The sequence below is a fragment of the Varanus komodoensis genome, unplaced genomic scaffold (assembly GCF_004798865.1).
Source record: "Varanus komodoensis strain SLA01 unplaced genomic scaffold, ASM479886v1 scaffold85, whole genome shotgun sequence".
NCBI classification, from domain to species: Eukaryota; Metazoa; Chordata; class Lepidosauria; order Squamata; family Varanidae; genus Varanus; species Varanus komodoensis.
In genome coordinates this window covers 207,541-223,009 of record NW_025336543.1, presented here as the reverse complement: position 1 = coordinate 223,009, position 15,469 = coordinate 207,541, and the positions used below count along the sequence as shown (strand labels likewise).

The 15,469-nt window shown below is 42.1% G+C and overlaps 1 protein-coding gene across 1 annotated transcript in view; it reads right to left on the bottom strand.

The window, feature by feature from the left end:
• The window catches only part of ADA2 (adenosine deaminase 2), a 35,530-nt gene extending 21,665 nt beyond the window's left edge, over positions 1-13,865 (bottom strand). The window contains exons 1-2 of the mRNA XM_044417044.1: positions 13,784-13,865; positions 1,232-1,559 (exon numbers count right to left, since the gene is read on the bottom strand). Of these exons, the coding sequence (XP_044272979.1) occupies positions 1,232-1,547 (316 nt within the window). The 5' untranslated portion in view covers positions 1,548-1,559; positions 13,784-13,865. The remainder of the gene's footprint in view (positions 1-1,231; positions 1,560-13,783) is intronic.
• Between the last annotated feature and the right edge of the window lie 1,604 nt (positions 13,866-15,469).

Genomic DNA, 15,469 nt, shown 5'->3' with positions numbered 1-15,469 from the left:
CTGCCTAACAACCCAGTGGTTTTTAAATCAATAGAGGATCTCTACATGCAAACAGCCCAAGGAGCAGTCTGTGAATTCCTGAGATTATAGGATTACCAAAGTTGAAGCACAGATCTGATCTGCTCCTTGGAGGAGAGACCACCATAAGGCTCATGTAATAACATAAGTACAAGAAATTCATTTTTGAAAGATACCACATTTACAGTGCTTCTTTCACTTTCTAAAGTGAATTTCAGAATTAAACATTGTGCAGAGCTGAGACATTTCCAAGCAGTGAAAAATGACAAGCAAAAAATATGAGTCAATTCAACCTTATAGGCTATGCTATCAACACTAAGCAAAGCTGATGTGTTTTGGCAACTAATCACCTGAATGGAAATTGGGCAGTTGCCCTTGGGAACATTTTCCTGTTACACAGATGACTTGTGCTACAAATGGACTTGCAGGCCACTGTCCTGCTAAGTTATCTGACCAAAGTGCTGTAGCAAGTCATTCTATGACTTTTAGTGGAAATTAGTCCCTAAAGTAAATGACAGCAGGAGGAGCAGTTATATTTCAGTCCAATGCTCTTATAAACCAACATTCTGGAAAGATTGAGAAGAAAAAATATCAAGCAAACCCCAATATAAGAACAATAAGAAAAGTAATCTTTCTGTTTCTTTTCACTGAAAGAGAACTGGCTGCAGATAAACATGCACACATGCGATATTTGCAAGGCTTTGTTAGTATATGATTGGTAATGTTTTTAAATTAGCAACAACCAGACCTCAAATTAATATTTGACAAAGAGCCAGTGTGGTACAGCAGTTACAGTGCTGCATAAAACTCAGGAAATCCAGATTCTAGTCCTCACTCAGCCCTAAAACTCAGTCCTGGGTGACTTGGCCAGTCACAGAGTCTTGCCCTAACCCACTTGACAGGATTAGTGTTGTGAGGATAAAATGGACAGCCTTCTAAGCTGCCCTGGGTTCCTTCTGAGAGGAAGAAAGGTGGGGCATAAATACAATGGGATAACAATTGTAATAACAGCAGAGAGTAGACAGAATTTTACAGGAAGCCAAGTCATACCCAGCTACCATGAGGAATGATGGAAATTGCAGCCCAGCACATCTAGACAGTAACAGCTTGAAGAACACTGCTTTAGTGTCTTATAATCACAAGAATGTCTGTAATAAACTACTACCCTGCCTGCTTAATGCACAGAGATGCTTAAGGAAGCTGAAATCAGTACCTTTTGGCATCTCTTTCAGGATGCTGAACACAGCACTTTGGTCAATGAGGGCTTTGGCCTTGAAGAAATGCAAGCTAGGTGGAAACAGTCCAGTCTTCCTAGCCTGAACCACTTCATTCTCTTTGAGTTTCATGAGCTTCTCGTCTGCATATTCTTCCCCTACTCCAAGCACAAGGTTGCCACCTGTACGACGGGCATTCTCTTTTTCCAGAAGCAATTCCCGCTCATCCAATAATGGAAGGGGTACACAAGGAGAAATGCAAATGAAAATGAAGATCACTTGCAAGCCAATTCTCTGAGCAATTAGAGGCATCATGTGAGAATACACCTAGAAAACAAAGTCAAAATCCAAGTGTTAAAATAAATTTTATTTTCTTTGCAGGAACTGATGATTGATAAGGTCCAATGCTAATCATTTCAAAAATATACTAGCCAGCCGAATCATTTAAGGTAAATATCAAGGTTTCTCCAAAAGATCAGCCAATCAAAACCCCATTCTGCTTATGAATTTATGACAAAGTCTAAGCCAAGACCATGTCTTAGTTTTGAATTTACATACTTTTAGGTCAGAAAATAATTACAATCTTATTGGACAATTTCCTTCAAATAAAGAGCCAAATACTATAAAATATATCAGTAGTTTTCACCAAACTTTAACATAAAGTACACTACACCTGTCTGATAATGTGAGTGAAAAAGGTTAATGTGCCAATTTTCAGAACATGTTAACTCTCTTTAGTTACAGCAATTTTTAACAGATTGGAATATGGAACAGCTGTAGGCATTGTTATATAAGGTTTGCCAAGCTTCAAGTTACTAGAAATAAAATATAATTGACTCGCCTTAACTAAAGGAGCTCTACTGTTTTGAATACTGCCATCCAACTTATGCTACATCTACCTGGTAGGATTATAAATCATTTTTCTTGCGGGGCGGGGGGGATCTGTCTGCTCTGCTGGAGTCAACTGTCACTTGGCACCTCTCCTCCAAGAAAGGTCTATCAGCAATAACTCTACCTGGTTGCATCAGAAGAACAATGAGACAGCAGGACCCGTCCATTTGTGACCAACTGCCATGTGAAAGTCTCCTACTCTTCCAGAACTCTCTTTCAGTGACTATTCCGCATAATAACAGCAACAACAATACAGAAGTGGTAACTAACTATGCTTATTTTCCTTTTCCATTCTCATCCTTTCAGTGTTTTGCTTCTTTGGCTGCATGAATTTTAGGGACATTTCTTGGAAGAAAGCCACCTTTAACTCTGAGACCTTTTTCACTGTAAGCACACATAGGATGGTGCTGCGTGATTATAAGCTATTATACAACGAAAACCAAGTTGATGCTTCAGGAGAAAATTATATACAAATCTAGTAAATTACATAAGTAAACCTTAATACTAATGATAAAGCATCCACAGTGTCATAGCAAATAGGCTATTCCATTTATTTATTTAGGAGACTTCTATGCCGCCCCATTCGCCGAAGCCTCGGGGCGGCTCACAACCATAAATAAACTTCAATAGAATAACATAAATTAACAATATAAATTAAATTTAATGTCACTTACTCCCTAGTAAAGGTAGAATTGCAGCTTAGAGAATGTTCCAGGCACGATTCAAATTGAATCTGAGTTTTCCTAAACCATAATACTATTTGGCACACCCAGTACTAATCCCTTTTGGTAATCCGAGTTTAGCTCCATACAGCCCACACATGAACGCCATGATTCATTTCCTCTGTATTGTGGTGTCCTAGTTTTTTACATGGTTGCTACTACGCCAACACTCTGCTGGTATTCTCTTTTGCCAATCCTGTATCTGACTAATAGAAACCTGATCCAGTGGCAAAGAACCTCAAACAAACTGAGTCAGGAGCAAGCATGACATAAGCAGATTTACAGAAAACATACCTTAGTTGTGATAATAACAATGGCAAGAGCATCCTGTAGAGACTCCCCAGTGATTCACTTACTGATGACTTTTCCATTCATCTGTCTAGCACTCAAAAAAGTCAGAGCCCAAACAAGGAGCACACAGGCAGGTTTGGCTGGTGCTATAAAACTGTTCTCCTAATAAGAAACAAGCTAAACTCAACTAGCCTGAATTCCATTTTTAAGAGCTTTGGTGTAAATACTTGATTGCTACATATTAAGATGCATATCACTGTTTTATGGAATAGAGGACAAGACAAGAGAAGACAGTTCCTTGGACACTTACTTAAGCAAAGTACAAACATACACACACAAAACTGCATGGGCTTTTATAAATTTAATTTTCCTCCAAACACATTAACTTTTGGTCCAATCCTACCAAGGAGAAAGATCCATGCTGTGGTGGTAAAGCAGATTGACAATTCAATGGTACTAAAAGTAAAACAAAATCCCTACAAATTATTATTGCTGCTGCTAATACCTTCATCCTTACCTTAGAATATATGTCAGATGCTCCTAGAGAGATGCTTTCTGTAGCCGCTCCTCATTTATGGAAACTTCACCTGGCAGTTCACAGAATCTATGACCTTCAAGCTCATGTTATCAGCAGTTTATTAATGCTAAGCAGATTGCCGATGTACTCATTTTAGGTATATCATTTCTTGCTTGGAAACAACATGCAGGACTAGCTATTCCCTATTTCCCTTTCTAATATAAAGGTGTGTTTTGTTTTCTTAAGCTTCTCTGCTGACATGGAAAGGAAAAGAAAGCATAGCCATGGTTTCAGCATTGTTGCCACAGTCAAGACCTCTGGAGGTCCCTCTTCTATATGACAACAGAAGCCATTTTTGCCTCCTTCCATTCTGATCCCGCTCAGCAGATCTTAACAATTGCTACCTGCTGACATGCAACACAAGAGGGCCAAGGGAGCATGACACAAAGGCTTCTTTCACATGATGGGTTTGCCCTAGAGCAGCCAGGCTTGGAAGAGGCTCAGTGAATAGTCCCCTTTCCAATCCCCCTGCCTTGCATTTCAATCAAAGTCAACAATCAGCTTGGAATCCTTGGTATCCTGCTGCTTTCACATTGTATGGCTCATCCTACCTGCTATCTCCTGGTTACCAGTTTGACATTCAAGGAATTGAATGTTCATATTACTACAAGGGAAAGCAGAACTGAAGGGGAGGAGAGGCACTAAAACTAGTGCTTTATTAGCATATCATCCTAGATTAAAGTGGAAAGATGAGGTTGGCAACAATAAAAGTGCCTGCATTCAGTATCCTTGACCTAGGTAAGTTAGCACAGAAATATGCCATAACCTTTCAGGGTGAATCTAGGCAGTATAAATTAAGCTAGTTTAACAGTACTTCATTCCTCCTTCAAGGAAGGGCTGGCAATTGCAGTTCTGTGAGGGGAGATATGGATTTCAAACCAGTCATTCTCTGCCCCTTCAGCAAACCACATATCTCATCTGCTTTAACTAGAAACTAAGATTATTAAACTAGTAGAAACTTGATTATATTTTGTGGTGTGAATAGGCCTCAGATCGAAAAAGGTAGAATATATTTATTTTTTCTGACTTTCATTTATATGCCACCAACTACTATAGTCTCAAGGGACTAGGGAGGGTAGGATCCCAGGGCCGTCTTAACAGCATTATGGGCCCCGGGCAAAACAACTACAACTACTGTTAATTTTGAAACTTTTCCAATTTTCCAAGGGTTAACATACAGATTTGTATGGGGCCCATGGGCAAGTGCCCATCAGGCCCATGTGTTAAGACAGCCCTGTAAGATCCAATGGGGTGCTTATGCCCTGCCAATTCCTTTTTGTACAAAGTGGTTCCCTCCAATTCCACTGTCCAGGTGGGGATCCACTGCTTACTCATGAGAGATTTAGTATTTTCTAGGAGAGGCCTCAACATGAGTGGAAGCACTTGTTTCTGGAAGGATGCAGGTCAGTGAAGCTCCTTTTTGTGAGCTTCACCAACCTACCTCCTTCCAGAAACATTTCCACTCATTTCTGGTTGCTCCGGAAGCACTAAATTACTGCTTGTGTAACAGTTGTGCTGAGACAAAATATAACTAGTGTGGGTGGAAGTGCCCTTTTGGATTCTACCTACTGTAGACACTTATGCCCCATCAAAAAAGAGGCCAAAACAGGGCAAAACTTTGCATAAAATGTACATATGCTTATAAGTACTGTGATCTAAATTGAAATACATCTCTCCAGAGTAAAGGGGCCAGGGCTCAGTGAAGAGCACCAACCTTACATGCAGGATATGCCTGGTTCAATCCCTGACATCTTAAGGTAGGGCTCGAAAAATTCAAGCGTGAAACCTGGAGAGCCACTGCTGATCGGTGTCAACAGGACTGGGTTAGAAGGGCCACACGATAACTTCCTATGTACCTGCAGTGGCTAAGGTTGTGCCCCTTGCCTGCTCCAACTTATCTTTGAACAAACCTTCTTTGAACAAACCTGCTGGACAAACCTTCAGCAAACACCTTCAAATGGAGGTACTCCCTCAATAAAGTATGACATATGGACACCCTTTACAGAGGACAGACTTCAGTTTGAAGGATTGTCCAAACCAAAGCCCCCAGGGAGTCCCAAGAGACAGAATTCGCAATTGGATCTCACTGGGTCCAATCTGGCTTTCTACTGAATATCCCTCCAGTTGTGAAAGCAGGGCAAAAGAGGGATGTAAGTGGAGCGATGTCTGTGGCAAATCAACTTTGCCAGTGGACCACTTAGGGGTGGGAGGGAATTGGGTCTCCACCCCAACTCCATTCTCAGAAGTCCTTCTCCAGGAAACCTAGTTGTTGACATCTTAAAGAACAATTCAGTGTTGCTGTTTCTTGTCAAAGTGTCAATATAGGTTCATGTAGTAGCTGCCTAATAATTCATCTAATAGTACCAAACCTGGATAATTTTGAAGTGGTAAGCTCCACGTTGTATTAGAAATAAGTGCCAACATCCATCTTTTTGCCAGGGTTATAATGCATCTGCCTTTCAGGACGCCATCCAGCCTTCTGTATCACATTAGTATCCCACCATTTTCACTGTGGATTGTTTCACTATAGGGTGTACAAGGTAAGAAAAATGCAGAAGCGTTTACCATTGCCTTCCTCTGCACAGTATTAGCCAGAGTTAGCTTGAGCATCACTGTCATTGCCTGTGAAAGCTCCTCAGCTGGTTTTGAAAAACACAATGGTTTCCCATAGGAAAGATATGAGACAAGAGGGTTATTTTATATCCCTAGCTGTTCATTCTGTACATAGAACATTCCATAAGGAAAGCCAAACTGGGATCAGAGGAAGCAGGAGTAAAAATTGGTGGAAGATATATCAATAATTTAAGATATGCGGATGATACCTTATTACTGGCAGAAAACAGCAGCAAATTGAAGTGACTTCTAATAAAAGGGAAAAAAGAAAATGCATAAGCAAGATTGCAGCGAAGCATCAAGAAACCAAAAATCATGACTACAGAAGAATTACACAACTTGAAAGTCAAGAGTGAAGAAATTGAAATTGAGAAAGATTTTATATAACCTGGCTCAGTTACTGGTTCAAAGGGAGACTGTAGCCAAGAAATTAGAAGAAGCTTGAGACTTGGAAGGACAGCAATGAAGGAACTAGAAAAGATTATCAGGTGCAAGGATGTTTCCACTGTAAACCAAGGTCAAAATCATGCCTACTATCATATTCCCAATGGCACTGTATGGGTGTGAAGAAAACTAACAGAAAGAAAATTTATGCATTTACAACATGGGTGCTAGGGGAAAGTCTTGCAAGTCTTGCAACCAGAACTTGCCCTGGAAGAAAAAATGATGAAGCTGAGACTGGTATACTTCAGGTGAATCATGAGAAGGCAAAACTAGGGAAAGTCAAAGGCAGAAGAAAAAGGAAAAGACCACCTTGAGATGGATCAATTCCACAAAGGAAGCCACAGCCTTGGGTTGTGGTTCAGGTCCTCACAAGAGCTAAGAAGGGATCTCAAGTCAGAGTCAATTTGATTACACTTACCCATAAGATCCCACCATTTCTCTAGGAGTGCAGGAGTATGTTCATAAAGTCCTAATTCCACTCTCACAATAATTTATGCGAGTAGCCCTACAGAAGCATTCAAAACTTAATGGAGGGGATAGAGAGATACTCTGTCCTCAACCTACGCAAATTAATATGCCTGAAGTGAATCACTTTGTGCCCAAGTTCTGATTACTGCCCATAGGCTGGGGTGGAGTCTATTATTGAAGTGTTCTCCTGCAGGGCTCCCTGACATCAGATGTGCAGCAGCTGCCAATGCCAAAGGGAACCTTCTTAGTGGTGGTACCCAGCTGTGCAGAATACTCTTCCAAGAAAGAAGAGTATTCAGCCAATGCCTATTTTGCTATATTTCTGAATCCAAGAAAAACTTTAACTACATTGGACTTTTGAATAATTTTACTCCGTCCCCAAGTTGGCTTTATTCAGCTTTTTATGCCACATCTTTTTTTACAAAATGTTACTTATTGTGTACTTCTGATATTTTATTGATATTTGTAAGGTGAGAAATTAATTTTTAATAGATTACATACCCATACACTAATTTTCCATTGTGAATGCTTGAAAGTGGCTCAAATGATTTGCCCTAGGCCCCTCAACAAATGTTATGAGTAAGCAGGAATTTTAATGCAGGTATAGTGAAGTCATCTTTATTTTTCTTATCTGTTTATTCAATGGTGTAGTTCTTTTAAATTATTTCAAAAAGTACATCCAGTGTTCTTAAAAATGCTCTGCTTGAATAGATTCAACTAATCTGAATTGATTTATTTTGCTTGCCTAAAGTGAAATGACACACTTGGAATTGACCTTACTTGCAACTTATCCTTGCAATGTTGTAACAGTTTTCTAAATAAACATATAACTGTGGGTGCAGCTAGATAAAATGTAGAAATCACATGACCAAGTGTGGCTTCTCCTGATGAAGTTCCTCTTTCCAGGAAGCTGCTAAGGCACAAATAATAAACTCCTGTTTGGGTGCACAAAGGAGCTTGCCAAGACTGGACAAGTCCTCTTGCCCAGCCTAGTTTGTCCACTCTGGCTGACAGTGGCTCTCTGAAATTTTAGATACAGGCTGCTTTCAGCTCTGCTCTTCCAGATACATTTAGTCTAGAGAGTGGGAATTTATACATACAACACATATGCTTTGCCACTGAAAAGGAGATAAAAGCTTGGTGGCCTGGTTGCAAAAGCAGGTAGTAAGTCAGCTAGACAGGTGAGAATTTCATTACATGATATTGTGACCCAAGCAGATCACTTGCTAGATTTGTTACTCTTCCCTTCCCAGAATACTGTATAGGCCAAGGCTCAGTGTTTTAAGAGAGGTTTGCACTCAAGCATTATTTTATTTCCCTCATATATTTTTTTCAAAGGAAGTCTTGAAAATACAAGCACAATATGTTGATTCAGGTAAGAACATTGGATGCCTTTTAATTTCAAGAATAAACTGCAGTTTTCAATGGCAGATGTGCAGTTTTCAGAGGTCTGGCTGATAAAAAGTTTAAAGATGTTAAGTTGATAATTCCACAACTGCAGGCTCTCATTTGCTTCAAATGAAATGGCTTAATGGCTGCCAGGACCGCTTGTCCCTGTTGGCTGCCTCGATTAATCACAGAAGAGGACAGCTGCAGACCGCACAGTCCAGACCCACTTGGATCACATCTGGCTTGCAAGCACATTATAGCCACCATGTGTTCCACTGACATGAGTCCTTCATTGTTTTACTTAGTGACCTTTCTCAGTGAGGTTATTGCATACACAAGGCAGAAAGAATCCCTGGCAGTGGATCTGTTTCTGTGATATCGCTGCTGGGTTAATTGCATCAAGTTAGGGCACTTCCAGGCAACTGGCTTATTATACACATGTCAAAAAATGCTGCTGTTACTCAACTGTTGCAAGGAATTTAGCTCTATTCTATTAAGGCAGTGCTTCTGTGGCAGGAAAATTACATCTTGCAAGATTTTATTGCACATAAAACAAAATCCCCTCCTTTCCCCTCATCCCCAGGGCTTCTCTACATGAGGCATTTATTGAGCACTTGTGATCCTTCACTCATGGAATTTGACGGATCCTTTATATGATGTCATCAGCCTCCAGGGCCTCTCCCAAGGTTTGTAGCCATTTGGGGGCTTTTTAAAAGAGAGGATAATGAGGTATTAATTTTTAAAGGCATGGCAAACTGGAATAAAGGCTAGTGTAATTCAGCTGTTGTGCTGTACTGCAGTGCCACCTTGCTATTCTTACATACAGGAAAGCAAAGAAAGCAACACCTAAGGAAACCCATAAGTAAATAACACTTCTTTTTCTTGCAAAGTGAAACACCAAGTTAAATACCTCAGGTAGAAAAGCATGACTCAGGTGCAGTGGGGAAGAATGTGAATACCTGCAATTGCACCAGGGCCAAGAGACACAATCCCTTCCCACCTACTTTGCAACAGTTTGTACCTATACTTGGTACCACGTCTAGATTTTTAAAGAAAAAAGTATCACCAGGTATCCTTCCCTTCCTGCAGCAAGGCTCCCACCATTCCACAAAAGCTTAATTTTGTTCTGCTAGGGGTTTTTTTAAGATCACATGCTTCTGCTTTCAACTAAAATTGAACCAAAGTGAGAACAAAATAAAACATTATGGTTTTGATGATTCGATATTAACTTCATTTAAAGCCATTAGAGCAAAATAAGCCTCAACTTAAAAATTTCCCTTCTGCATCAGGAGTTAAGCACCAAGCAAAATATTGCCACTGTTAATAACCATCACAACATCAGGCTGGGGAAGCAAAAAGGTTTAGTCTTGGCAAGATAAGCTGCAGTTGGCATAACTTTGGCACATGAGGAGGCTCCTGCTAGTCTGACCGAGAGTCCCTGGCCTTCTGGCTGGCCCCGAAGGGCATTGCCAAGGCACTTAGACTGACGGAGCACAAAGCCTACTACCAGGAGCACTTGGAGAGGCACAGCTGTCCCACCCTAGGGGATGCTGCCTGCACATTAGCATGTGCAGAGACTAATGTTCATCTTAGAGACCACTGCCAAAGCTCCTGCTGGCACACAGCAGGGCCTTTGGTGGGGGGGGGGGAGAGAGAGAGGGAGAGAGAGAGGCAACCACCTCATGGCCCTATTAAGACACATCAGAAACCCTGCAGGGTAATACACGGCTGTACCGTGTACCCGAGGGCACTACCATGGTTCTCCCAGAGAGCTCTGTTAGGGCCTGCGCTGCAAGCAAATTGCTCTCTGGTTGCTGTTTGTGCTATGGTTACAAACCTGAAAGATACAGTCTTAGAGAGACCCTTGATTTCCTTCCTTCTGCCAGCTGCTTTTGTCTGTCTCTGTCAAGCCAAGCACAACAGCTGAGCAGATAAACAACTTGCCACCTGCTCCCACCTCCAGCCCCGCCTCCCCTCTGAATCGGATACATTTCTCCACCCATTTGTCAGAAGCTCAGCCCTTTCCTTCCCAACCCTTTTTGCTGAAGTCTTCTGCCTTAGTGTTTTTCTTTTACAACTGTTCCTGCTTCTGCTCCTGCCTGGAGTTGCAGAACTGCCTTCCAGCCAATTCTTATTTCTGCCACAGGGGGAAAAAAATGGTAAAACAAGGAAGCAAGTTCAATGTTGACACCCTAGGTATGAGGCATTTTCTGGTAAAGATGGGAGCCTAAAAGAAGCAGAATGCTTTGATGCTCCCTCTTTTGAATACAGTAGGCAGGCTTGGAACATCTACTTGTAATCCCAAAAGTTAGCAATGAAGGAAAGGAAAGCTAAGAATGGAAACCAGAACGGGGAGCATGAAACTAGAGAGCCTCTTTTTCCTATAAATGTGCAGATAAAACAATGGAAAGTGCTTTATGCTCTAACGTTAATTTTATGACTTGGAATGACTTGGTGTATTTCTGTTTCATGGGATGAACTGCTCAGGAGTGGAGAGTGCCAGTAGTTTTTTCTTCTGGGCAAAGGGTATCTTCATAATATCATGTGTTTGATTACACACTATAAGACACAATTCAGTCTTATAACTGGTTCTTGAACAGGATATTTCTCTTTTCTAAGTGGCCAGGTCCCCAAACCATGACAGTTTCAGGAATGTGTCCACAAACCCAACAAGGGTGGGGGATACCTGGCAGGTAGGTATCTGAACGTTAAGGTAAATAGCAATTTCAAGGACAAAATTTTAAATGGAAAAATATGTAGACAGATAAAGTATTAACCCTGCTCTTTCCCCAATTCCATGTGTCTGATCCCAAATATGCTTCCCCTTGCAGTTGCTATTCATACTTGAAAACTGGAACAGATTCTATTCACAAATCTCCTGCATTAGATCTAATTTGGCTAGCATTCAAAAGGGCTATACAGATCACAAACTTAATCCATTCCACGACTCTGGTCGCAACCCGAGTTGGTCGCAATCTAAGTCAAATTCCCCCTATAAGGTTCAATGTAAATAAGGTTAATTCATTCTGCAAATATTTTTTAATCACAAAATTTGAAACAAAGTACAAAGAACAAAACAGTAACAAAGTCTAGTACAGTAGAGAACACTAACCTATTGGGGGGGGAGGTTATTGTTTGGAGGGAGAGTCCAAACTATAATTGTGCGATAGTGATTACGCTCCGAGGGGGGGAGATAGCCACGATTATGCTCATGCAGGGAAGATGGCCATGATTGTGATCGTGTTCGTGCGGCAACATGGCCACGATCATGGTTGTCATCCAATGCGGAATTCACGAACTTAGGAAATTTTTTTCTGAAATTTCTGTTCGCGACCCGATTTGGTCGTGGACTGAGGCCTTCGTGAGCCGAGCTACCACTGCATTTAGTTATTTGAAAGATTTATAAGCTGCTGTACAAAGTAAATAACTGAAGAGTAAAAAGCATGCTAAAGGGTCTTCCAACAAACAATATACAGCGGAAGCAATACATCTCAAAGGCCATGGACAGCAGGCTGACGGGCTGGAAGGCAGGCACACAGGCGCCTGGGAGAGGGGCAACTAGGAAGGCGCTCACTTTAAGAAACCCTGAAGAACACCAAGGCAGGCAAGGTGACAGCCAAGTGCTTTTGCTTAATGGCTGTGCCATTAAGGTCAACTCTAGCAATACCAACTTAAGCCAGTGTAGTGTAGTGGTTGAGAGTGCAGAACTCAGGTGGTTTGGGTTCTGGTCCCCTCTCAGCCATGGAGCTCCCTGGATGACTTTGGGCCAGTCACAGACTCCCAGCCCAACCTACCTCACAGGGCTGCTGCTGTAAGGATAAGATTTAAAGGAGGAAGAGAATTAGGTAAGTTGCCTTGAGTTCCTGAAAGGGAAAAAAGTGAGATATACATATAATACATAAAAATAATAATATATAAACAACAGAAGTATATTCAATACTTTAAGTAAAATCCTAATGCAATTATGCATGCATTTGCCAACTCAAAATGTTTTCTGAGGTATGATTAAACCTGTCTCCAGGTATGGGCTGAAAAGCTTACAGAGCATTTGCTGCAGCAAAGGAGCAGCTGGTGGTGGGGCTTTCTGGTTGCCACGCATCTGGAAGATGTGGCTATGGTGGCTTTTAAGAGAGCTTGTGAGAACTTTCAAGAGCTCCAAGCTGCAGCTGTCCATAAAGCTGTGGTGGTGAAATGAAGGGGGACAGGGCAGGGAGAGCGGATGGGGGATGCAGTGAGGCAGCAGCAAAGTGTACGATGCAGGAGCAGGAGGGTGTTGGTACAGCGATGCTCTTTCCTACTTATGGCCATGAGGAAGCATGCCCAGCTATGCAATTGCTGTTTAGGTTCTTCGCTCAGCACAGTTGGGATCTCCTGCAACCCATTTTAAAAATAGACATACTTTTCCTCCAACCACAACAATTCTGGGATTTCAGTCTGACCCAAACTTCAGCTCCAGGAATAGGTTGTATGAAGCTAGGGAGAAGAATCTTCTGGGTCACAAAGAATAAGGCTATCAATAGCTACTAGCTGTATGCAACCTCTAATTTCAGAGGCAGTGTGCCAGCGTACACCACTTGCTGGGGAACATGGGCAAGAGGGTGTTACTGCATGCATTTCCAGGCTGTGAGTTTCCCACTGTGTCAGAATAGAATGCTGAACTAGATGGATCCTTGGTTTGATCCAGCATGGATCTCCTAGTGTTCCTATCTGTAAGCCTACCCTATTTCCAAAATGTTCTTGCATAAAGTGTAGCCTCTTTCTTGGCACCTTTGGGGGTGGCGTTTGTGTAAATGCAAATTTGATCTCATTCAGAATTGTATTTGGTCAGAGCCCCAACTACTTAGTACAGTGAACTAGTAGAAAGGATAGTGGCTGTGGTCCCTTTGATTTGGAATACTCTGCAAGTTTACTCAGAGCAGGAAAAGCCTCCCTCCAAGGTGGGGTGCAACTAGGAGGGTCCACTACTTGCCCTTCCAGTGGGAGCTTCAGAAAGCCCTCCCAGCTGCTCTCCTGCCATGGCATTTGCCTCTGGAGACCAGCGAGCCTGAGGAAGTGGCAAGCACAGTTCTTCAAAAAGCCACCCAGACCGGTATGACTTCCTGTGGGTGGAGAATCCCAGGAGATTGCCTCTGCAAGCAATCACTGGGGACACTTACCCGGTGCCTGGCTTTGAGGAAGGACCCCCTCAGAGCCAGACATTTTGGCCTCCTGGGCCCTCTGAAGAACCATGCTAGCTGCATCCTCAACGTGTATGATTCAGCAACAGAAGCAAGAACAAAGAGGCACGGTGGGACGGGATGTGCTGTTGTAACAGGAAGGGGTGTGGTGCAGTGGCAGTAAGAGGAAGATGGTGCAGCAGGCAAAAGGGATGCGATTCAGGAAGGGTTAGGGACATGATGCACATGGCATCCTGAAGGGTAGTTGGTTGGAGGTGTAACAAAATTAAGAGGTCGCAGGTGTCATGATGTGGGGGGCACTGCGGCAGCAGAAGTGGTGCAAGGCTGATTCAGCAGTATGTCTGCCTGTGTGCAATCTGACGTATCCCCTAATAAATGTGCTCAGAATTGCAAACCTGCCGTGCAATTCTAAGTAAGCCTACTCAGAAATGAAATCTCACACCTTAAGGCATACTCGCAGATAGCAGTTCTATGCATGCCTATCTGCATTTATCAAGGACAACCCCTTGCCTGCTATTTTTAAAGGGATGCAAAGTATGCTCTGGAACTGCAGCAGCTGGTAGAACACCAATTTTATTCATTTATATATTTATATATTATTTATTTATATACTGCTCCATTCCCATAGGCTTGGAGCAGGTTAGCTTTAATGGCAAAAGGCCACTAGGAAGGATTTCTGACTTTCTAACATCTGAGGAAGTTGTCATTCTGGCAGCTCAATCTGTTGCTTCATTGCCCTGGATCCCAACATGTTCAGGAATCTAGCCACAAGTTATAGGACTGGTTTCATGAAAGCAATCACCAGTTGAGGGAAGTTAGTAGAAAGGAACTGGTATGAGTTAAACCTGGGAATGTTTATGAGAATGAGAGAATATCCACATTACAAGCTTTTCTGTAATGTGCATTTCCATGGCGCATTAAGCGTGTAGATAATTTGGTGCAGTGCTAGTCTTTCCTCACAGAACAGCAATTCCTTGGGTTCCCTGGGAAGAGGGAACAATGCTTAAATCCATTGAAGTCTGTAGTGTAGATATGTCCATAGCCTTTGTAGCACATTGTCAGGGCGGCATTTTTACTGAGTGGATTTTTGAGAACAGATGGTCAGCCAGATCCTCAAAATACTTTACAGAGTACAAGCCTCATTGAAACAAATGGCACTTGCACCCAGCAGAGCACTCAGAGATTAATATCTTTCCAATGACACATTCATCGTCTCATCTGCGGAAAGCAGAAAAGGCTTAGCCCACATAAACTTGACACTTCCCTGTCAGTCAGCCAAATGATGACCTCGTATGCAGATAGTCTCCTAGTCTCCAAAGGGAGCAATTAATGCCATGCACAAGGTTCTCCAGATGTGACAGAATGGCTCGTTCCCATGGGCTGTAGTGCCACGACATTCTATTGCTTTTATAATATGCCTAAACATGAATGAAACCTTTTAAGTAGCCTCAAAACCAAAATAAATAAAGGATTACCTTTAGTTTCACTGAAGGAAATTGCTTGCTGTATCTGGAGCAGAACAGAGAACAACCCATGTAGTCATGACAACGGTCACTGCCATATTAACACTAACGGAGCGTACATCCATGAAGCCTCATCCTATTGCCTTTACCCGGAAGTGTCACACTGACTTCAGCGAGACTAATGCTCACTTACGCCTTCATC